This window comes from Oryctolagus cuniculus, chromosome 8 (assembly GCF_051225735.1).
Source record: "Oryctolagus cuniculus isolate XC-2025 breed Fujian yellow rabbit chromosome 8, ASM5122573v1, whole genome shotgun sequence".
Classification (NCBI taxonomy): Eukaryota; Metazoa; Chordata; class Mammalia; order Lagomorpha; family Leporidae; genus Oryctolagus; species Oryctolagus cuniculus.
In genome coordinates, this window is record NC_142874.1 from 104,310,499 (window position 1) to 104,336,214 (window position 25,716).

Sequence of the window (25,716 nt, forward strand, 5' to 3'; positions counted from 1 at the left end):
ATAGTCCTAGAGCCACAGTAATATCACAAACCCCAGCATCACTGAAGCTTGCCAGTAGGACAAAGGGGAAGCCACCCTTGCCACCTATAGCAACAAGAACAAGGCCATGGCTATCACATTCACCAGGGAGACTAACACTGAACTCTATGTGGGCCAAATATAGAGACCCAAGGAAACCCTTACTCATCTCAAAGCTGCCCTTCTATCCATACAAAATGCAGCAGACTAGTCCACTATGTCACTCACAGACATAACTGACATTAAGAAAGACAAATCACTGAGAGACTACACTCCGGAGCTCACCTAGAACCAAAGTCAAAGCAATAAGCTAAGTGATACCCTGCATTCCAGCTAAACCATGAACTCTTTTCAATAAAACCTACTCATAAAGAAGGGATAAGGGCACTAAATGGACAGACATCAGCATAGGGATGCAGGAGAAATGAAGAAGCAAGGTAGCATGATGCCTCCAGAAGAACACAATATTCCGGGGCCACCTGCTGTGCCGGCATCCCATATGGGTGCCAGTTTAGGTCCCAGCTGCTTCTTTTCCAATCCAGCTCTCTGCTATGGCGTGGGAAAGCAGTAGAAGATGGGCCAAGTCCTTGGGCCCCTGTACCCGCGTGGGAGACCCAGAAGAAGCTCCTGGATTTGGATCAGTACAGCTCCGGCTGTTTCGGCCAATTGTGGAATGAACCATCAGATGGAAGACCTCTCTCTCCCTCTCTCCCTCTCCCCTTTTCCTTCCCTCCCTCCCTCCCTCTCCCCCTCCCTCCCCTTCTCCCTCCCTCCCTCCCTACCCCCTTGCCTCTTCTCCTCCCTCCCCTCTCCTTCCCCCTACCCTCCCCCTCTCCCTCCCCTCTCCTTCCCCTTCTATCTCCCCCTCTCCCTCCCCCTCTCTCTCTCCCTCTCTCTGAAGGAAAAAAGGAAAAAGGTGTTGAGAACCTGCTAAATGAACAATAGTTGAAAATTCCCCAGGTCTTCAGAGAGACATAGACAGCCAGAAACAAGAATCTCAAAATCTCCAAGCACACTCAATTGAAAAAGGACTTCTCCAAGGCATACTTTTGTCAAATTGTCAAAAGTTAAAGACAAGTAAAGAATTCTAAAGACTATAAGAGAAAAGTGTCAAGTTACATATACAGAAAAACCAATTAAATAAACATCAGACTTTTCAGCAGAAATGCTTTACAGGATAGTGAGAGTGGGATGACAGACTCAAGGTCTTAAATGGAAAAAACAAAACAAAAAACTTCCAGCCAAGAATGTTACATCCAATGAAGCTATCCTTTAAAAATGAAGAAGAAATGAAGTATTTTCCAGCTAGCAAAAACAGAGAATTCACTCCCAGACCAGCCTTACAAGAAATTCTGAAGGGTGTCCTGCATTAGAAGGAAACATGAAACAGTCACCAACAAATTCATTGACAGAGCAGGCAGAATCATTAGCCAATAAACCACATGGCAGTCTTAATTCTTATCCATTAATACTAACCTTGAATATAAGTGGATTAAATTCACCAACAAAAAGACTTAGGTTGGCTGAATGGAGAAAAAAACATGACCTCACTCTATGCTGTCTACAAGAAACTCACTTCAAACAAAGATATACACAGACTAAAAGTGAAGGATTGGAATACACCAGGCAATGGAAACTAAAAGCAAGCAGGAATAGCTACCCTTATATCACACAGGCTCCTAGAGCCTCAGAATCTTTTCTTTCGTCTTATGATACTGTTAGACAAAATAAATTGAAACTAGCAGATGGAAGATATCCCCCTCCTCCATCTCCCTCCCTCTCCCTGTCAAATAAATTAAATTAAAAAATAACAATCAACAGCCCTTTCTTCACCATGCTTCCATCCCTGTCTCAATATTCCGAAGTAATTGAATAATGTTTTCATTCATAGGAGGTTATACATTCATGAAGTTAGATGGTTACCTTACTACAGAGGTTTAGAGATTAAAGATTTACTATGGTGTATTCCTGACATAAGATACCATATGCTCTGATTGTTATAGAAATTATCATGCATTTCTTTTCTTCCCCAGTAATGTTTTATTTACCAGTTTTCCCTCAAGACAAATTTATTATATTTATTCCTTCTCCCTCACAATTAATGAATATTTCCATTAATTATTTTTCATAAAAGGAACCTGATATATGAGCTCAAGTGAATACTTGAGGGTATGAAATAAACAGCATGACTTGTAGCAATGCATATGAAGCACCAATCTTCACTGAAGTAGAGGATTTATGTTTAAAATACATTTCTCTTACATTTGAAAACAAAGTACAAGGAACTGTACATAAGGATTTCTGCTCCATATTGCTCACGACATATAAAAGTACTTCCAAAACTTTGAAAAAATAGGATTAAAAGGTTTATTCTGGGGGCTGGCACTGTGGCACAGTGGGAAAAGCCACCGCCTGCAATGCTGGCATCCCACATGGGTGCTGACTTGAGTCTCGGCTGCTCCATTTCCAATCCAGCTCTCTGCTATGGGTTGGGAAAGCAGTGGAAGATGGCCCAAGTGCTCAGGAACCTTTTTCTCTCTTTTATTTATTTATTTATTTGACAGAGTTACAGAGAGAGAGAGAGAGAGAGAGAGGTCTTCCATCCGATGTTTCACTCCCCAAATGGCCACAATGGCCGGAGCTGCGCCGAGCCGAAGCCAGGAGCCAGGTGCTTCTTCCTGGTTTCCCATGCAGGTGCAAGGCCCAAGTATGTGCCATCTTCCACTGCTTTCCCAGGCCACAGCAGAGAGCTGGACTGAAAGAGGAGCAACCGGGACTAGAACCAGCACCCATATGGGATGCTGGTACCGCAGGCGGAGGATTAACCTAGCGCGCCATGGCACTGGCCCCCTTTCTTTCTCTCTGCCCCTGCCTCTCTAACTCTGCCTTTAAAATAATAAAATAAAACTTTTTAAAAAAGTTCATTTTGGTGCAGTTTTTATAATTCATATATTGCTTTTTCATAATACTAATTTCCCACTTACTTGTTGAAAACCCTTCACAAATACAAGTTTTAAAAATTACATCAAAATAAGCATTTTTTTAATTCCAACTTTCTATGAAGTTTCTGATCTACCTTCATATAGGACTTTCTTGGATTAAACTTGGAGATCTTGAGGCCCTGCGTTGTTAAGCTGTGACCTACAATGTCAGCATTCCATACAGGCGTTGAGTTTGAGTCCCAGCTGCTCTATTTCCAATCCAGCTCCCTACTAATGCACCTAGGAAACCAGCAGAAGATGGCCCAAGTGCTAGGTTCCCTGACACCCACCAACATCGGAGACCTGGATGGAACTGCAGGCTCCTGGCTTCATCCTGGTCCAACTGTGGTTGCTGCAAGCCATTTGGGAAGTGAACCAGCAGACAGAGGAATCAAAGGTCGCAACTCACAACTGAAGTCAAATCAGGAAAAATGGGTTGAATTTCTTTTATGTTTGTTCTTTAATAAATTCAACATGAGACAGTAAAACAGGCAGATACACTTTTCTCACATGTCTAATAATAGACGTTTCTTGGAGATAAACTGACTAAACTGTAACCATCATGCTTCACTGAAGCACAAGTACATATCAGAATATATGATGATGAACATGCTCAGAAAAAAGGACACGCCCTATGACATGACTTTGGAGAGATTGAAAACAAAGCCTTCAATGAGGCTTCTACTACCTGTAGTTATACAAAAACATTAAAAGTGTCATCTTACAAAAACAGTAATATTTGGTAGTCCAAGGCGTCTTTGATGTGGAACATCTAATAGGACTGACTTAGGAGAAAGGAGAGCAATTGGGTGAGAAGTGCTATGGTTGCAAGAAATCAGAGAGAACGACAGAAGGAAAACACAGAGCAGGGTAGTATGAGGACATCAAAATTAATGATGTCCTTTTTTTGGTGTTATTCTATAGGAAACTGCAAAAATAATTAATGGCTAAGCACTCTTTTTTTTTGGTCAGAGCATTTTTTTAAAGAAAGGAACAATTGTGATCTTTTATGATTCTGTTAGGATCACTTGATATTGTTCTTGCCTATGTGCAATTGATCATCCTTTGCCCTTTCACGATGTAGTGGTATGAGTCAGAACATATGCACATATAGTTGTTGTAATGCAGAACACTCTTTAAAAATACAGATCACATTTTTGTCATTTTGAAATATATGTTCATAACAATCAGCAAAATTATAAAAAATTGGATTCCTAGAACATTCATACTACCAAGACACTTACTGGAAAATCTTTGAGTTTATTACTTGTGGTATACTTGGGGGATCATTAATTATGCATCATATTCCATGAAGGGATACTCTCAAATGCTTTCACGGCCTGCTGACTACACCACAGAAGGTGATGACTGTGAACCAGAGTTCATGGGCCTGATCCAGGGTGAGATCCCACCTATGTCTAGTCAATCAGTTCTAGTGGATAAAAGATACAGAGTTTCCAGATTTTCCAATTGCTTAAAACAAGAACAGATTTTTGTGAAAAGTATCCTCATTTTTGACACTATCAAAGTAGCACAAAACGCTAGAGCAGTAGGTTAAACAGTAACACAAGAGGGTTAACAGGAGCTGAACTACTGTGTGGAACAGAATGCAGAACTAATTATGTAAGACTTAGACTATCTTTTAGTGATTTGTTTTCATTTGATTTGCTAAATGGGCTCCAATATTAATAAAATTGGAAAACATTGCCTTATTGAGAAAAACAAACTACTGGTCCTAAACACAATTTAATTGTCATATTTAATTCACGTATCTCCAAAGTTTAACCTACCTCTCCCGACCCTTTGGGATATCCCCCAGGTGTTATCCAGTTTTCTTCCACATTTTATTGAATAGATTTTACTGTAGCATAGTAGTCCATTCCTAATAATAGTCCATTTCTCATCTAACACTCAAGTCAAAAATAAAGATTTAGATATTGAGGGAAAGTATTAGACTTTTTAAAGACAACATACTATTTGTCTTTATTCCAAATAGCATGGTAAAATCGATGCAATCTGAATGTCATTGTAGACATAACTAAAGGAAATCATCCATTTTCATAAACAATTGAGCAAAAAACAAGACATCTTACTCTTATTGTTCTTCGACTCCTTCCAAAACACACCAAGAAGATGGAGAAAGGGTCCATCTTTTAGCAACCTAATTAATTCCAAGGAAAAAGGGAAATAAAAAGTCCCTGAACCAGCCACCACTGCTCATTTTTCAGAGGCTTAACTCTTCTAGTACTAGCGTGGCTATTAATGTAGGTAGGTGTGGGAATCTTGTTATCTTACACAAGGAAACAAAGATGTTAAAAAGGATCAATCTTATTCTCACAGGAAAGATAATGCCATAATCATGAAGTGAAAGGGGAAAAAAGGTAACCATTTTTGTTCTAGTTACCATGTTAGTAAAATGTTACCATGTTAGTAAAATATTCTTTTAAAAAAATTTTAGATGCATGGGAATTATATCAAGTATTTTCAAGGTGCAGCTACAAGAAAACTTAAGTGTCTTCTATGTGTTCAACAGTTTTCCACACATTTCTGAAATTATAACACTGTATTGATAAGAAACTGTTTAAAAATAACTTCAATACATTTTGTGTTTTTATAAGGATAAATATTACTCATTTATATAATGCCAATTTATAAACTAAGAGAAACAAATGCTGGACTTTTATTTAATAACTTCAAATTTTAATTTTTAATAGTTTTATAGACTAGTGGGATGATTTTACAGGTTGTACTATTTTGAAAAATATTTTCATAAAAGAATTAAGCAGTATAACTATATTGTCCATCAAAAGTGTGTATTACATGTTATAAGCTCTTGAAAGTTTTTATTGATTATAAAGCACTTACTCATGAACCCAAGAACAACATTGATCTCTTAGAACCTTCAAAAAAACTAAATTAATTAAATTTATATTAGCTTTATGTCAGCAGATTCTGGAATATTTGTCCTTCCCCACACCATTTTTAACTTCTGTTAAAAATCTATTGTTTAAAGGACTGCAGTCATTTTGTTAAAAAGAGAAAATTGTTACTGCTGCAGTTTTGAGAACTCCATTAAATTCTCATTAAATATATGCCTTTTCTGTATATTTTGTCCCATATAGTATATGCTGGGAATGTCCAGTAATTCATTTTGAAGTATTATTTTTTTGATTTGCTGTATATTTTAATATCTAAATACAGTTTAGAACAAAGTACCTTAATCATGAAAGTCACAATGAACACCAAAATGTGCTCCTTACTGTTTCTAAATCAAACTATACTGAAACCACTGTATTATCCCAACTTTCAAAGTTTTATTCCTGGTGCTCTTACAAGTTGACTTAATTTTAACAATCCTACTTATATCAAAACATCTTTGGTATGTATAATAAAAATATCTGATCTATAACTTTAGCTTAAGGGAAACATCTTTTCTTAGATGGCTAATAAAGACTTCTTTATTTTTGTAATGCGCATAGCTTCCAGTGCTGAAGAATGCTACTAGTCATACCTCTGGAGTACTTATTTACCTACTTACATAATGATTATAAAAATAATGTGTTTCAGAGCATGATTCCATATTTTAATTCTTAATTTTGACTATTATTCTGTAATGATTACATTACTAATTGTTGGAGACCTACCATTGCTAATGAAAATTAACCATTAGATGAGGGTGGAGTGATTAATTCTAAGCCAATGACTTGATTAAAAAAAAGAACCTCTAATTCATATGAATCAGACTACAAGAAACTTCCCTTCCCTTATGTGTAAGGCAAACTACTGTTCCAGAAAGCATTCCTATCCTTTACCAAATTTAGTTAGCAATAGAGTGACAATGGAACAAAAACAATCATTTAAACCATTAAAACAAACCCTTAAAGATGTAACCAGTTTTCCTCACCATTATACATAAACTATCAAACATTCATTAATTCTCAAAAATATTATAAATCGTACTTTGTTTCATGTTTACCTTGAAAGGCACTGGCTCTTCAGTGAGAGGACTAACAGGAAGTGAAGTGGTGCTGCTTGCTGGGCTCATATCTGCACTCTGAAAGGAAAGCAAGATGAAATTAAATAGGGGCATTTTTATAGTCATTTCAAGTATTCCCAACTCGGAATACTTCTGGGGCGGGGCCAGCATTGTGGCATAGCTGTTAAAGCTACCACCTGTGATGCCAGCATTTCATATGGGTGCAAGTTCACATCCTGGCTGCTCCACTTCCAATCCAGCTCCCTGATAATGGTCTGGGAAAGAAACAGAAGATGATCCAAGTGTGTGGGACCCTGTCACCCATGTGAGGGACCAGATAAGGCTCCTGGCTTTGACTTGGCCCAGTGCTGGCTGTTGCAGCCATCTAGGGAGTGAACCAGCAGATGGAAGACCTCTCTTTTTCTCTCTAGAGCTCTGTCTTAAACAAAAAATATGCTTAAAGAAGGCCCAGTGTTGTGGGACATCCCATATTAGTGTCAGTTTGAGTGTCAGCTGCTGTGCTTCTGATCTAGCTCCCTGCTAATACACCCAAGTACTTAAGCCCTTGCCCCCAATGTGGGAGACCTGGATGTTGTTCTTAGCTCTTGGTTTCGGCCCAACCCAGGCCAGTCGTTGTGGCCATCTGGGGAGTGAACCTGTAGCGAACCAGGAGTGAATTATTTATTCATATTCATTCATTATCCCGATGACCCCCACTCTTGGAAAAGCCGGAGGGAGTGATTAAAGAGGCCTGCATGCCACAGTAAATTGCGTGGGTTTGAATCTTGCCTCTACTCCTCATTCCAGCTGCCAATTATGGCCACCCTAAAGGAAGCAGGGGATAACTCGGCTTTGGTCACTGCCACCCACAAGGTAGACCTGGATAGAGCTCCCAGCTCCCCGGCTTTTGTCGCAATTGTTGTGGGCACTGGGGAGTGAACAAATGGATGGGAGATGTTTCTTGGTCAGTCCGCAAGTCAGTCGGCCTCTGTAACTCTGCACCTCAAATAATTTAAAAAATAGATGTAGAAAAAAAAATTCTAATCAGGTTATATAATGAATTGTTCTATAAGTAGAAATAGTTAACTAGGGAATTAAATATCATTCTCCTTACACATTAAAGTACATTTTATTAAATATATTTATCTTTTTTGTTATATTCCTATTTACTTTTTCTGAAAATGTTATTTGAGAAGCACAAAGGCAGACAGACACAGAGAGTTCCCATTAACTCCCCAAATGCCTTCAAAGGCCCTTGGCTGGGATCAAGGCTGGGAGCTTGAAACTCAATCCAGGGCTCCCACATAGGTGGCAGGAAATTGAGCTATAACTGCTGCATCCCATAGGACACAGAATCAGGAGCTGGAACTGAGAACCAAACCTAGGTATTCTAATGCAGGACACGGGCACAGGTGAAATGTCTGCTCCCAGGGTGCCATTTAGCATTATCTTAATTTTGTATTTTTTATCTTTTCTTTAAATATTAAACTATATATAATGATTCGTTATTTTGATATTTCTTTCAGGCTTTTTATCTTAAAGATTTATTTGAAAGAGTTACACTGAGAGAAGCAGAGGCAGAGAGAGAGAGAGAGAGAGAGAGAGAGAAAGTCTTCCATCCACAGGTTCACTCCCCAATTGGCCGTAACGGCTGGAGCTGTGCCGATCCAAAGCTAGGAGCTTCTTCTGGGTCTCCCACGTGGGTGCAAGGGGCTAAGGACTTGGGCCATTTTCTACTGTTTTCCCAGACCATAGCAGAGAGCTGGATTGGAAGTGGAGCAGCTGGGACTTGAACTGGTGTCCATATGGGATGCCGGCACTGCAGGCAAAAGCTCTACCCACTATGCCACAGTGCCAGCACCCAAGCTGACTTTCAAACATGGGTGATACATTTTCTTTCTTCTATGAAGATTTATGTTGTTACATCCGGTTTTGTTTTTTTTTTCATCATGTAAACCATACCTGCCATTAACACACAATTGAAAAATGAAGAAATATTGAATTTTAAACATTCATAGCCCTTTATATATAAATCCTTTCTTAGGGCAAGTATTTGATGTAGTAGTTAAGATGCCCTGTTCCAGATCCAAGCACCTGAGTTTGATTTTCGGCTCGACCCTCTAATTCCAGGTGCTTGCCAATATAGAACCTGGGAGACAACAAGCAATGGCTAAAACAGTTAGGTCCCTGCCAGCCACGAGGGAGACGTGGACTGAGTTCCCAGCTCTGGCACTAGACCCAGCCCTGGCCTTTGCAGGCATTTGGGAAATGAACCAGTGGGCAAGATCTCTGTGTCTCTTGGGATCCATGTCTCTATCTCTCATAAGTTTTAAAGAATATTAAAATCTTTCTTCAATTCTGCTAAACAAAAAAAAAGTTAAGCACAAAAGATTTACAAAAATATTAAGAAATGATTAGTATGCAGCTAATGCTTTTCTTGTCTTTTTAAAAGTATAATCACGGGCCGGCACTGTGGTGCAGCAGGTTAAGGCCCCGGCCTGCAGTGCCGTCGTCACGTATGGGTGCTGGTTCTGGTCCTGGCTGCCCCACTTCTGATCCAGCTCTCTGCTATGGCCTGGGAAAGCAGTAGAGGATGGCCCAGGTGCTTTGGCCCCTGGCTTCAGATCACCACAGCTCCAGTTGTTGCAGCCAACTGGGGAGTGAACCAGCAGATGGAAGACCTTTCTCCCTTTCTCCCTCCCTCCCTTTCTGCCTCTCCTTCTCTCTTTTTAAAGATTTATTTGAAAGTTACACAAATAAAAGTATAATGTATTGAAATTCTTAAATAAGATAACAGTAGCCTGAAAAGTGATATTAGTTAGATGTTCATCATTAATTTGCTTTTCTAAAAGAGGAAGATACCAATATTAGGTCACATCAGAAGTCATTTTATTATATTTCAACATATTCTCTCAGAAATCTTCTTCCACTTAATTAGTAAGCAAATAAAAAATTGAAAAACCTTAGTTTCCCAACACACAAACATATAAAAACAGAAAAATGGTAGTAAAGATTACAGAAAAGAATGAATTAACCTTGATGGGAATAGAGAAACAAGACAAGTCTGGCTGATTTAAGTTTCAACATATGTTACTATGCTACATGTTTATAATCCATCTGATTCAACTGTACAGTAATCTGAGCACTCTTTAAATAATTAAGATGGATTAATCTATTCCAAATACCAAGGTTAGTACTATCAAACACAGGGACCAAGATACTCAGTATAGTTATTAAACAACATATGCTATATCTACTTTAGAAACTGACAAATCTGCACATTGTGTTAAAATGTCTAAAGGAAGAAATTAGTTAAAACTGAATATCTATAATCTGCTAATGGAAGCAGAAAAATACATGTTCCAGATGATCGAGGTAAACTGCAGGGCCTGCAGTTCTAACAGGGTCTCCCATATGAGTGTCAGGGGCTGAAGCATTTAGTCAGCAACTGCTGCCTCCTTGGACGCATTAACAGGAAGCTGATCAGAAGCAGAATGGCCAGGCCTGGAACCAGGGACTCTCATATGGCATGCAAGCATCCCAAGGCTTAAACCACTGTCCCACAACACCTACTGATTTTAATTACCAAATTTATCCAGAATGTTGAGGTCATTTATCTGATCAAAATCAGTAATTGCCGACTCTCTCAGATTTTATGAAACGATAAAGAAATAAAGCTTTTCTTAGCAATTTACAGCAGGATTCTATCATATGAAACTATTCCATAAATAGAAAAAATATACATAAAAGACTGCTTCACTCAGTGTTAAATTTATCACGAGGATTTAATTAAGTGACAGATCACAATCCATGTATAGTTGAATTATCTGACATTTACCTGTAGTAGTCATGGTCTGCATGGTTTATTAAAGTATCATGCCCTTAAAACCATATATTTAGGAGATAGAGATGGCATTCAATTGTGAAAATTTAAAAAACCAGTTCTTGCAGATGAAGGGTTTTAAACTACCAAAAGATGAGGAACTCAAGTGTTGATGTCACCTACAATATCCCTGGGGGACGGGGAAAAATGAATAATCCTAGGACAATAGAAAACAGAATATACACTTTGCATCACTTAATAGTGATTCTCTGAATGTTAGTCTTGGAGAAAACTTTATTCTAGCTTTAATTTTCAAATCCATCTTACAATTTGACACTAATTCTAAAGTTCTTAGAAAATCCTGGTAAGTTTTTAAAAATAAATCTTATAAGACAACATATGATAAACTATACTTAATCAGTAGGTTGAGAAATACATATATATATATCAAAAAGTCAAATGAAAGTATCCTCACTTTTATCTTACTGTTTTCCCATTATCTTTTTAGTGATCTGTAATTTATGTGTCATTCCAATTTGCTTACTTGTTTAGATAAAATACTATAATAAACCTTTAGGAGATAAGTCTTATCCATACTTCATATTTCAATTCACTTAAACTTTCACTCAATGACAGCAATGCAGATTCAATTGTATGCCCAAATACAAATTGATGAAATACTTTAAAAGGTATATGGGATTTTCAGAAGCCAACCAAGGGGGCCTGTGCTGTGGTACACCAGGTAAAGCTATTGCCTTCAGTGCCTAAATCTCATATGGCCACCAGTTCAAGTCCTGGTGGCTCCAATTCTGATCCTACTCCATTGCAGCCATTTGGCAAGTGAAGCAGCAGATGATCCCTCGCTCATTCCCTCTCTCTGCCTGTCCCTAATTTCAAATAAGTAAATAAATCTTTATTTAAAGCCAACAGTGTAGGCAACCCTACACTTTCTTCATAACATATTTTGTTGGAATGACAGCTTCATGTGCTTTCGTGGTATGTATCTGTGCCTTTGGAAATGGTTGCCTAAAAATAATGTCAAAGTGAACCCAAGAGGAAAACAGAAGACCTATTCTGTAACAGAGACACACATTCCAATGGAATGAGTCTCCTTAATTTTCTTGTGACACACTTGGGTTTTTAAACCCACTGGAGATTGCACTAAATGCTCTTGACATGCTGCAAGAATCATATCCTAATTCTTACAAGTGTCCATAAGTCCGCTCCCTAAGTCCCATAGAAAACTCACTTCCTTCCAACACTAGGGTGAATACTTCCAATGCAAGACTCTCCTGAGTGTGGATGCTCATGGAACTTCCTAGGCAGGGGGGTTAACAGAGGAGAAAAACACAGCTTTAGGTGAGAAACAGAACAGGAATGCCAGGAGAAATAATGTTTCTATCATCTCAGAAACTGGTCCTCTTAATACAGACTCATCCTTTGAAGTCAGAGAGAAAAGGGGAAGAATAAGCAGAAGAACTATTTTACATAAAAGTATGAGAAAGAAGGGGTATCATCCTCCTCTTAAACATTCTAAGTGTGAAGAAATGAAGAGCCCTTAACTTATTTACAAATAATCCATCACTTGATATTAACAGTATCTGTGTATACTATTCCAAAACAGCCTTTGGGATAACAAAACTAAATATTTCTAAAATTAAAACTGTAATTAAGCTTTAAAAATATTAATTCATAAACTATATGCTTAACTTAATCCCTAAAATGAGCTATTTTTACAAGTATTATATATTACTATAAGTCATATTAGGTTTTTACTTGGATTCTGAGGGAAATGTGTTAATTATATAAAATCTTCCTTATTAACACCAAATGCCTAGACCTTATTATTATTTTTAACAGAGGAACCAGGATAATTTAGAGAAACACCTGACTCCATGAGAGGGATGGATCAAGGAAAGTATAAGATGACCCTGGGGCCGGCGCCGCAGCTCAATAGGCTAATCTTCCGCCTAGCGGCGCCGGCACACCAGGTTCTAGTCCCAGTCGGGGCGCCGGATTCTGTCCCAGTTGCCCCTCTTCCAGGCTAGCTCTCTGCTGTGGCCAGGGAGTGCAGTGGAGGATGGCCCAAGTCCTTGGGCCCTGCACCCCATGGGAGACCAGGAAAAGCACCTGGCTCCTGCCTTCAGATCAGCGTAGTGAGCCAGCCGCAGCGCACCGGCCGCGGCAGCCATTGGAGGGTGAACCAATGGCAAAAGGAAGACCTTTCTCTCTGTCTCTCACTGTCCACTCTGCCTGTTAAAAAAAAAAAAAAAAAAAAAAAAAAAGGATGACCCTGGAAAATCTTTTGCTAAACAGTAAGGAAGTGCTCAAAAAAAAAAAAAAAAAAGACATTTGGGCAACCCCAAATTGCAAGATATTCTGCAAAATCCCTTCCCAGTACTCCAGTAGTATCGAGCCATCAAAGTCAAGAATGCCTGAGAAATTTTCAGACTACACTACTGGAAAGTCATGATGGGGGCCGGCGCCGTGGCTCACTTGGTTAATCCTCCACCTGTGGCGCCAGCATCCCATATGGGCACCAGATTCTAGTCCCAGTTGCTCCTCTTCCAGTCCAGCTCTCTGCTGTGGCCCCGGAGGGCAGTGGAGGATGGCCCAAGTGCTTGGACCCTTGCACCCACGTGGGAGACCAGGAGGAGGCACCTGGCTCCTGACTTCGGATCAGCGCAGTGCCGACCGTAGCAGCCATTTGGGGAGTGAACCAGCAGAAGGAAGACCTTTCTCTGTCTCTCCTCTACCTCTACCTGTCAAATAAATATATATATAAAAAAAGCCATGATGAACAATTGCAATATAGTACCCTGAATGGGAACCTGGAACAGCAAAAAGAACATGAGGAAAACTGTGGCATCTGAACAAATTGCCCAGTTTAGGTAATAGCTAGGTACCAACGTGATTTTCTTATTTTGTGGCAAATATGCCATTCTGAAATAGGATGATAAGGCAAATGGGAAAAAGGGTAATGAGGATATTGCTATATGATCTCATTAAATATAAATTTATTTTTAAAAAGTCTTCATTAGCAACCATATTATTAAGGATTATAATAATGGTAGTCATACTACTTGTGGCTTCTAGGCTTCTATCAAGGATTTTCTAATTGTATATTAATAAGTTGACAGACCATTTTATTGGGATACATACCCTTCCCAAAGAACTTTTAATCTTCTATTAAGATCTCACTGAAAAACTGAATTTTTTTGCATGCTTGCATGTTCCATATGGGAATGTTGAAGGAATGTCTCAGCCATATAAAATGATCTATTTGTTTGGATACTCTTAAAGTGCTTGGTAGAGTGAGTTTATGTTATTAATATTTACTGAAGGCCATAACTCCATAGTACAGACCCATTAATTATGCTTTCAGGGTAGGTACACTTAATAGCTCTGTCCTATGGGATTAAAGCTTATTTATAAGGATTTCTTGAAGTGAAACAATCAATTGGGCTCAAATCTTTTGAGTACATAAACAGACATGAGTATACGTGAAATATTTTAAATTTTTAAGCCATTTGGGATATCATAATGATTTTCCACCTAAATGTACTATTTTGCAGATGCATTTTCAAATTCTACATTTACATGAAATATATGCACATATAATACAGCATATTGCTGGTTCAATTGATGTTATTATTACTGATAAAATACAAAGAATAATTTTGATTTCTGTAGTATATATGGGTTTCTTAAAAATATTTTTCATTTCTCAGACATTAAAATTCAGTAATTTATTCATTCACTTATTCAATAGATGTTGAACACACATTAGGCTTTGCTGCCCACAGATTAAAGTTTCGCTACAATCCATTCAACTGGCAAGATCTAGTCAGACTTGCTGTTGGCCCAAGGTCTTAAGAAAGGAACAGCTAATGTTGTTCAGAAAAAGATTTTTTATTATTAGTGAGAAGACTCTTGAGCTGTAAAACCTGTCCCTTACCAATCACGTCCTATGAAGGGCAAAGAGTCAATAGGCGTGGACTCCTCCAATCCGGCGTGGTGACCATTAGATTTCAGGCATACCTCTGGTGAGCCATGGGGAAGCTGATTTTAGTTACTTAATTTCATATTATATATAATATATATATACACATATATATACACACACACATGACATACTTATTTATTTTAGCAGTAAACCAAAGAGAGAAATGGGAAACTGAGTTCAATCTCAAAATCAGGACTAGTTCCTTGTACTTTGGCCTTCTTTAACAACTATTTCTGATCTTTTACAGATCTTTTTTTTTCCCAGAAGAAAATTTAAGGTTATTTTTTGGTATCTTTGTATAATTAATATCTACTATTTTTGTCTTTTCAGCAGGCAATTCATTGGACTATGTTAACAACATTTTCTCCTAAACTCCCAATTCATTTGTTTAGGGTATTCCTAGCCTAATATCCTTGAAATAAACGTGAGCATATAGTCAAAGCCTAAGTCTATCTTTCCTACTAGACACCAAAAGGCACAGCAGCCAAGTCATTTAAATGACATTCAAATCTGACAACTGTGTTGAAATTTTGAGAAAGAGATGCTCTCATTCTAATTTTATAGAGGCCATAAAAATATGCTATGTCTAAGTTACCATAGGCCATCAAGTAGACAGGACATCCCTAGGAGTAAATCTAATTCATAGTCAATCCAGAAACAGAGAGAAAGAAACTGAATTCTATTTGATATACCGACAAACCATTCAACACGGTCAAATAATTTTCAGAAAACAGTATCCATAAGATTTTAGAATCTAACCTAAAACAGGAATAAGCACACTAGTTAGGAAAATGCTGGTTGTAGAATCTAAAATTGACAACTGACTGACACAATTAGAAAGCCATGATACTACTCTCTATTCAAGGTTGAGAAGTTAGAAAGATTTATATGAACAAATATTTTATGACAAAATTATTAAATTATTTTATTAATTTTAGAGAACTTAGAGTATCTATTTTTTACTTAGGAACTTCATGAGATTTGGCCAAAAATGTCTACATAAGAGAGTATGTATCTTTTACTTCTGAGTAGGTAATGCAATTACATATTCCAAAACTCAAATGATATAATGTATTTTTCCAGGAAAATGTTTTTCTTCTACCATTTGTCTCCAAGAAGCCAGGAGGCATCAATTTTGCGATTTTTTTAGTTTACCAATGTATTATAACCTTCCACAGATAATACTGGTATATGATAAAGATATACACATACACATTCATATGTAATATATTTTTAAAATATATTTGAATAGCAGAGAGAAAGAGTAAAATGCTCAAGAGCCAGGGCTGGGCCAGTCCAAAGCCAAGATCCCAGAACTGAGTCAAGGTCTCCCATGTGGTTTTCAGGAATCCAACTACTTAGGCCAATTATTGTGTTTAGACAGTGGGCCTAGTGGGAGCTGGTTAGGTCACTGGGATGTGCCAGTGGAACATAATTCTCAAGTTGGGCCTACCTATTCTCTACTGAATGGCTCACCCTGTAATACTCTGTCCTCAGTTGCTCTGCCATTACCACTCTCTAGCATCATCATATGGTCAAATAAATGGAGTCATCCCAGCCGGGGCGGTGAACCTCCAAAAGAGGGAGGCAAAATAAAGCTTCTCCCTTCATAAGTAGCTTCACCTGGTATTTCAGTCATTGTAATGAAAGCTGACTAATAAAACATAATTTCAATTTTTCTCTAGGGTTAATATATTTTTACTATTGCTAATGAAGTATATAATATATTCAATAAGCAAATAAATACATCACAATTTTTAATATGCTCTGATTTATCAGTTGGTTAATTAGGGGAAAAACAGACCATTAAATTACTTTTTAAAAACTCCAAATAGATTAAAACCACTAAATATAAAAACAGTGATATGAAGACAATTTAAGTAAACACTGCCTGATTATCATAGAATGGGGAGGGTTTCTGAACAAAAACAAAAAATATCATAATGTCAAACATTGGCATATGAGAGTTGAATTTTTTTGTATATTGAAGGAAATATCATAAAATTATATAGACAGTATTTGGAAAATGAGTTTTGTTGGGAACATTTGTTTCTCATTCCTGGTGTTGTCTGCCATCTAAATGGAACTCTACTAACATACTCTCGGTTTCACTCCCAAGCAAACAGAAGATCATTTTTCTTGCTGATAAATCTGTGATACTTTTACGTGGCATGCTTGGTTCAGCTCATTCTCCCTTTTGCTAGCGGGTCACATGTGGAGAACATCTGCTCTGCTCAACAACTGTGCAGCCGGCTTCTTACTGCTAAGGTCTGAGGAAGAGCTTTAAGCCTCAGATCATGAGAGGGTTTAACCTGGAAGGTTGTCCCAGGCTTATAAAGACTTTCCCGTCAGGCAAGGAGCTATTTTTATGGGGCCTTGTGAGACTGAAGTGATGGCTTTTGGGCTGAATGGGCCTTAGCAAAGCCTCTGTGTCCTAACCACCTCAGAAAAGACAAAGGCCAGGGGTGTCCTCAACCAAATTGGTAAAGAGCCAGAGACCACAGGGGCCCCTCTCTACCATATGAGGATGAGCCCCTCCAAGAGCAGTCACAACAGGCTTCTATGACTGGAGACTTGACTTTCACCCAGTTCTCATGGTCAAGCACCAATCAGAGCAATCAATGCTCAGTGCCTCATTTGTACCTTCTCTGGCCCCATGAGAATTTCCCCTTTCTAGTCTATAAAACCCCTAGACAGATACCCTAATGGCTACCCCATTCTCAGAACCCTTCTCTAAAGGGGCATGTTGCCCCTTCCCAACTCCCTAACCTTCTCCCCCCCTCCCTCCCTCTTGTGTGTACATGCAGAGCATACACTCTCTAAGCAAAAAGCCTCTAAGGCTTTTGGAAAACCCTTGGTGCCAAGTTCCTGGCAACCAGATGAGTTCAAAAACAAGCCCTATGTGCACCCTGTGCTCAGTCTCTTCAGAGACTTGCCACCTGTGTGCTTCAATATAGCCACCTGTCTGTTGAGGTCAGTCTCCGCCTTGTCTCCTTTTTCCTTCTCTCCTTTCTGGGGGTATGAAAGGCCAGAACCCCAAGCTACTCCAAACCTAACATACTGGTGGTCCATACTGGGAATGGGTCTTTTCATGTCTTAAACCCCTCCCTCCTTCCAAACTTTTATCCTAGAGTTAACTCCCTTTTCCTTTCATTTCAGAAATGGGCTTTGGGCTTGGGAGCCTAGAGCTGCCTGGGCCTAATCTTTTCTCTCTCCTTTAGCCTGCCCAACCCCCTCCTGCTGAGACATTCAGGAGCACTACTGCCTGCTGAGCTCGGTCTTATCTTTTCTTCCCTCCTTTTCTATTAAGCTGACCTCCAGAACAGGGCTTCTTGCCTTTTGACCAAAATCAAATCCCAACACCAGACTCAACTGTTGTGGGGTAAGGTAAGACTCCTCCATCCACACTCTAGAGGCGCCCTAGGATACTGTCATCCAGGTCCCTGAGATCTGAATCCTCTGCCTTTAGGCTCTGACTTTACCTGCTACGCCACACCAGATTCTTAATTCCAATGGAGAGTAAGAGCCATATCACAAAGGAGCTATAACATTTCTAAAAATTTGGTGAAAAGAAAAATCTACAACAAAATCCTAGACACCAGGGCTTCAGAAGGTTAAAACAACTGTCGCTGGTTAACCTTGAATATACAGAAATAGTTTTTCTTTTATACATATTTTATTTGAGAGGCAGAAAGACAGGTCCCATCTGCTGATTCATTCCCCAAATGCTAAAAAAGGCCAGGCCAAAGTCGGGGAACATGGACTCATTCTGGGTCTGCTATGTGAGTGGTAGGGGCCGAACTATTTAAGCCTATACCCCCTGCCTTCCAGGGTTCACATTAGCAGGAAGTTGGAGCAAGGACTCAAAACCAGGCACTCTGATATGGAATGCAGAGTGGCGGTGTGTCCCAACCAGTGTGATCTTCTTAACCACTACACCAAATGTCACCCGGAGTGGTTTGCATTTGCATATTTGGCTGATAGACCACTGAATTGAAAGGAAAGAAAGTTGTTTCATTCCTGGGCTTTTTAAGTGTTGGTGGTACAATATTAGAAACTTTTCAAATGAAAGACAGCTGAGTTCTGTGTGTGTTGAGTGCTTATAAAGTTTCTTAAATTGAGAGCCAGTCCCAAGTTAACAACCAGGTACATTGCCTCTGATGGCAGCTTCTAGGATATCCCTGCCTCCTTGTATTTGCAGACTTACGTAATCCCCTCCCACTGAGTGTGAACTGGATTTAGAAACTTTGGCTATAACGAACAAAATGTAGTACATGCTAAATAAAGGGGGATTGAAGAACAAGTGTAGAAGATGAAAGACTCCTTAGAAGATGATTGTAATAAATGAAGAGTGGTTGTTTGGATGAAGATTTCAGTAGCTGAGGTAGTGAAAACTGAACACTGTATATATTTTGAAGGTAGAAATGACAATTTCCTGATTGCATATGGGCTTCAAGAGAAATAGAGGATTCAAGAATGATTTCTCTAACATTTTGCCCAAGAAAATAGACAACACAGGAACTTAATAAAGATAGACAACACAACAGAAGGAATATACTTGGAGTGAAAAGTCAGTAATCATAGGGGCAGGCTTTTGGCACAGTGGCTACGATGCTGCTTGGGATCCTGAATCCAAGTCGTGACTCAGCTCCTGCTTTTACCTTCCTACTAATGTGCACCCCGGGAGGCAGCAGGTAGAGGCACAAGTACTTGGATCCCTGCCACCCATTTAGGAAATCCAGATACAGTTACAGTCGCCTGGCTCCTGCTGTTGCTAGCATTTGCAGATGAGACATCTCCCTCTCCTTCATACCCTCTCATTGTATGTCTTTCGCTTTGTGTCTCTTTGCCTTTCAAGTAAATTAAATATTTTAAATAATGTTTAAATGTTTATTTCCATCAACTTGAAAGGCAGACAGATAGAAGGAGAAAACAAAGATCTTTCATCCACTGGCTCACTCCTCAAATGCCAGCAACAGCCGGGGCCGTCCGGGCCGAAGCCAAGAACCAGGGACTCCATCCAAGTTGCCACCTAGGGTGGAAAGGACCCAAGCAATTGAGCCATCACCTACTACCTCCCGAGGTGTGTATGAACAGGAAGTTGTGTTAAAAGCAGCAGAGCAAGGAATCAAACTGGCACACCTATGAGATATGGGATCTCCAATGGTGGCTTTGTTCAGTGTCACGCCTACCCCTAAGGCTTTTTTTAAAAAATCAGTAATTCAATTTATTCAAGTTAAGTTTGTATCTTTACTTTGCTGTCCAATTGGAATTTCAAAGTGGATATTCTGACATTTAGATATGTGGCTAAAATAGGCTAAAAATAAAAAAGGAGTTGAGACGCCAAGGTAAGTGGTACGGATAATCTATTTGTATAAATAAGGACTATTTTAGCAACAGTAGAAATAAAGATGAATAAGAAGCTATATTCAAAGAACAGGTGGAGAGTATAGTGGACCTCTCATGAAGACTGCATTAAAGAGCGATAGCAAATAAGTATCATCTGATGCCTTGAGCTTTCCGCTAAGAGTTATTAGGGAGGCAAGAGAGACAGCGGTCAGGAAATTATGAGGGGGGGCAAGGACACCTGCTTCTGTCTTCTGTCTGCTCTGTAACCTGAGGAGTATGGCAATGGAAACGAAAGTGACTCCACCTGTATTATTCTTGCATGCAGCCTCTCGGAGACCCAGCATGTTCTGTGGCAGTACACTTAGGACAAGCCAAGTAATTCACAACAAATGGAAATCAAGCAAGAGAAGGAGCAGAATAAACATAGGACTTGCTTCCCCTTTACATCTAGTACCCAAGTTTTCTTTGCCTGTATTATATAGGCTAATCTTTAGGAATGGAACATACAGTTTACCTCAATCCCTGCTCTTCGCCCTTGTCCAAATTCCCTCAAGCTATCGCGCAAAACCTGTACTCAAAATTCCCTCCAGTCCTAATAGCTGAATCCTGATGACTAAAAGAATCCTCTCTACAATGCAATGTGATTTTTACATGTGCTAAGGGCAAGGTTACGTCTTGTTTCTGTATGTTACTTTGTTTTGAAATAATGTAATTCACCACTGTAATAGGCAATTCTGAGGCCATGTTCCAACACAGCCCATTTGGGTGGGTGCAACAAAATATAAGCTGGGAGCTTACACACAATAGGGATTTCGTTTCTCACCGTTCTAGAGGGTGGAAAGTCCAAGATCAAAGCGCTGGAAGACCTGGTGTCTGCTCAGAGTTCACTTTCTGGCTCACAGATATCACAGCCTAGCTGCGTCTTCACATGGAGGATGGGACCAGGTGGCTCTCGGAGGCCTTTATGTAGAGGCTCTGACATCATGACCTAATTGCCTCCCAAAGTCCCCACATCCTAAAACCACTGAATTTGTGATTAAATTTCAATGGATGAATTATAGGGATACACAAACACTGACACTACCACAGACTGACATAGTGGACAGCAGGAGTTGCCTAGCCTGGACTCCCTTGCATATATTTTATTCATCTCCTCCTGAAGTGATTAGCAGCCCACCAAAGAGGTATGAAAATTACCTTAAATTGAAAACTTGTGAAAAATCAGCAACCACACCATTGTGTAAGCTTAAACAGAGCCTCCCCAAACACAGCTGCCGGCCAGGAAGCTGCCTCCTTGGGAGAAGAGTGATCCTTAGCACAGGTAAGTACAAACTCACCTGCTTGTCAGTTCAAAGAAGGACAAATGAAGCTTCCAGGTGTTACCAGCTCCCCCACCCTTTTTGTTAAATTGCCATATAAACTTTTACCTTGGCTGTTCAGTGAATTAGTCACTCCTGAGTATCCTCTCCTATGTAATAAACATTCCTGCTGTTAACATGTCTTTGTCAGTTCATTTGCAGTTCTCCAACCAGTTAGATATGTTTTCCTGACAACACTTCACAAATTCAAGTTTGGTTCTATCAAACTGGTAGCTTAAAGTTATCCATGGAAGGGTCACTTATTTCACAGAAATTAGCAAATATTACAAGTCCCTTTCTGGAAAGAAATAATCATAAAACACTTGGAGGAGATCAATTTCTAAATAGGGCTGGCTTAGCAAACCCAATCATTTTTCAGTATCAATCTATGGGGCAGTCACTAGAGCTGAGTTAAAACCATAACCCTTGTCTGTCCAATTTTATGCAGCCTACCTGGTGCTCTAACTCAGCCCCTTCCATCTCCAGTCATTCCTAGATCCTGCTATCAGATTGGTCTTGATGAAACCTTTCTCCATGCCTCTTCTTTGATGAAGGAGTCCAATGTTATACTTAGAGTGAACAAATGCTAGGCTGGCAATCTAACCCCTCAAACTGAGGGTCACTCTTAATTGACTTAACTTTGTAGACAATTATCAGTTTTCCAACCATCCCCTTAACCACAATTCCACGCATATTTATTTGCTTGCAGTCATAATAATCTTGACACCTGCACATTTGGAAATGCCCTTCCACAGTAACCCCAATATCAAATTTTCATTCTTAATTTACAACCAAGCTCAAACGCCCAACCCACCATGAAAGTTTCCCTAATGTCTTCAACAACGAGCAAATGTTCATTTCTCTGTACACTGTGCATCACTTGTACCTCCCTGGAGCTCCTACAACATTCTAACCTTATTACATTTGTGTGTGCGCATGCATCTCCTATTTCCTTTCAGGATGTCAAGCACCCTATGGACAGTGTACATGTATTACACATTTTACCCAGTTCAGCATAAAAATGCTTTCACCTACTACATATAAGGGAAATATCTATAAATGAATTGTTCTCCTTTTATGAAAAGTAGCTCAGATCTTCTCTGTCTTCTACTAGGATTAAGACTCATATTAAATGAATAAAGTAATGAATATTGAACTTGGTCGTACCTTTTGAAAGGTTCCCTAAATCTGTGCAAGTAGCAAATAAATGGACTAGGATGACAGAGGAAATCTGAATAAAAGAGTAGTTTTTAGTGGCATTTGCTTATGGATTTCCTTACAGGATAAATGAGAATCTGGACAAAATGTTTTATTTTTTATTCACTATTTATTTATATGTTTATTTTTATCACTATTTATTTATATGTTTTAAGCCTTTTAAATTATTATTTTTTTAAAATTTAGTTGACAGAAGAGAGGGAATGAGGCAGGGGGTGGAGAGAAATTTCCTTTCTGTTATTTAACATCCCAAATGTCCAAAATGGCCGTGGCTGGACAGGGTCACAACTGGAGCCAGGAATGCAGATCACAATCTAAGTCTCCCACAGGGGTAGCAGGAATCCAGTTATTTGAGCCATCACTGCTGCTCATAATTTACTCTTTTTTAAAAAATTTTACTTAAGGAATACAAACTCCATGCATTTAATATACACAGATTTGGGAACATGGTGAATCACCACGTACTCATGTATTTTTAACCTTCGTTTATATTTATTATGTATTTCTTAATACTGTTCCTTACTTTGTGAAATTATATAGTCAGAAAGGAAAATTCCAAACTTACAATAGTCTAGCCCTTTTCTACCTACTTTGACTCAGCTGAAACTTCTCAATGTGAACTTTACAACCTTACACAGGCTCCTGAACTTCTGATGCAGAGAAGTTACATATTTGACATGCTCTATTAAAATGCTTATTTTGGGGTCCTACTGCAGGGATCCTGACTCACTGGGAATCTGTAGTTTCAACCTGTGTTCAAGGGCTTCTTTGTGCACTGCAGACTCACTTGGGGAAATGTGGCTGTGGTAGTAAGAACCTGCTAAGGTTCCCTGCATACATCTAATGCTCTTTGCCATCACTAAGTCTTTCTTATTCCAGGAAGCGCGAATTGTTCTTATTTGTTCCCCACCCCTGCTGTATCTCCTTTCCCCTCAGTTTTTAGCTACAATTCAACATCTCTCTGCTACACTGGAATCACACGCATATCTCTGTTTTTCCCTTTTGAAGTGCATCTCAGCTTGTTTGACTTCAAATCTCACCTCCACTAGTGATTAACTGTGTGACTTCACACAAGTCTCCTCTCTAGGCAGCTGTTTTTCCTTCTGTAAAATGAAGGCAGTAACAGAAGCCACTGTGATAGGATGTTGTGAGAAATAAAAGACGCAAAACTAGTTAAAACAAAGCTGGTACAAAAAAGTGCTAAATACGTGCTAGGTCCTAGCAATTACCCTGCTGTATTCAAATTACTTATTTATGTGTCTGCCTGCTAAGACTGTAAGTCAACTTCAGGACAGGCTCATGGCTTTTTAGTCTTTGGATCAGAGAACCTGCCATCAATTATTCAATTAGGGTTTATTATAGAGCCGAATTTAGATAATTAGTTTAAAAGAAAACCAAGCATTTATTTTGCAAAGATCTTATTTGAGTTCTGCTGACCTACGTTGCATTCTCTTCATAGCTTCAAAAAAATTTGGCCATTTGTCATAAATTTTTAGTATAATACAATACAGCATATTAGAATATCCATCTTATAATCCAAACTGATAAATATATGACAAATACAATGAGGCCTTTCTGTGAATAATTGTTCAATGTGGAACTGCTTGGCTGGAGCTAATCAGCTAATGTGAATGTAAACAGCCACAAAGCACAGGTGCACATGTCTATGAACATTATTCATCTTGACTGGTGGTATACTTTACTTTCAATTAAAATAAAATGAAAAAATAAAATCAGCATGATACTAATCCAACATTAATGTTCTCTGACTATAAATGAAAACTGACATGTGGATAGCAGCTTTACATTTAGGAAAAGTTTACAATGGGTTTTTAATATGAGTATTTTTTAGAAGTACACTGCAGAATTTTATTAAAATTTACATATCACTTAGGGTATTAAATATGAATGCTTGGTTGAATAAGATGAGTAAATAAAATAAACCAAATGTACTATTGTAAACATGGACTTATTTTTCCCTCTGAAAAATGAGTTACCTAAAGGAGCCAATGAAAATGTTGTGACGACAGATGACTCTCACATGACTTCAGACAATCACAACTCCCTTCCTTTAAATGGTCCTCTAATGTAAACTAGTGGCTTCATTCATTCCTTACTTTTTTTCCTGATTTAACATTCTATGGCACTTCAAATAATAACATCTACCAAGGGGTTAATGGATATAGAGGGTTTTTAAGATCCATTTCCGCTTCAAGTTCTACAATTTTCACATAATGTCTTATGAATTGATAATGTACAATAAAATTAAGATGTTATCATCTAATTTCTACAGGTCAATGATTTGGCTTACATAGTAATGTTCTGTAATACTGCATTGTATTAAATGTGTTTTAAAACTCTTCTAGTCTCACAAGTCACAAAATCCACCACTTGAGCTAGATTTTTCTTTTATAATTAATAAACTTACAAGGTCCACATATCTGAGGCTTTTATTTAAAGCATTGTGTTCTTGAATTGAGCATTTTAATTTCTTTTTGAATTACATAGCTTTTCATTTCCCATTGGTTGCCAAAGTATATAGAAATCAAAAGTTCTAGATTGGTTAAAAAAATTAACAATTGTTTTCCCAATTTGGGCCTTCTGCCTACATGTCCTCGAAAGAAAAAGAAGGCTGTACTAATAAAGAAGAGATGTTATTAGTAAATTGTGGCTCATTGGCATTCAGATTTGTTAGTAAACTAAACAATTTTCAAACATCTTTCTTGTAAAATTGAGGATAGTAGCCAGCTTTTATAGAATGCAGTATTTAAATTGGATCCATAAATTAAAATACACACGCATCATGCCGTGAGAAAGTGCCCAATGTACTGGCTTAATGGAGCTGTTTATACTGAAGAAGTATTTGCCAGAGCTGGCACATTTATTAAGTGCTCTGACTCTTTGTAAGATTAAAAAGAGATTTTGAAAGTTCCTCCCACTTCTGAAAATTTTCTTTACAAAAAAACCACAACAAACAAACATAAAAC

General features: G+C 38.6%; 1 protein-coding gene across 6 annotated transcripts in view; it reads right to left on the reverse strand.

Moving 5' to 3' along the window:
• Positions 1-25,716, reverse strand: part of CCSER1 (coiled-coil serine rich protein 1) — a 1,433,531-nt gene that overhangs the window by 844,118 nt on the left and 563,697 nt on the right. For all 6 annotated transcript variants that reach the window (XM_002716991.6, XM_051819561.3, XM_089302625.1 and 3 more), the window contains exon 7: positions 6,976-7,053. In XM_002716991.6, the coding sequence (XP_002717037.3) occupies positions 6,976-7,053 (78 nt within the window). The remainder of the gene's footprint in view (positions 1-6,975; positions 7,054-25,716) is intronic.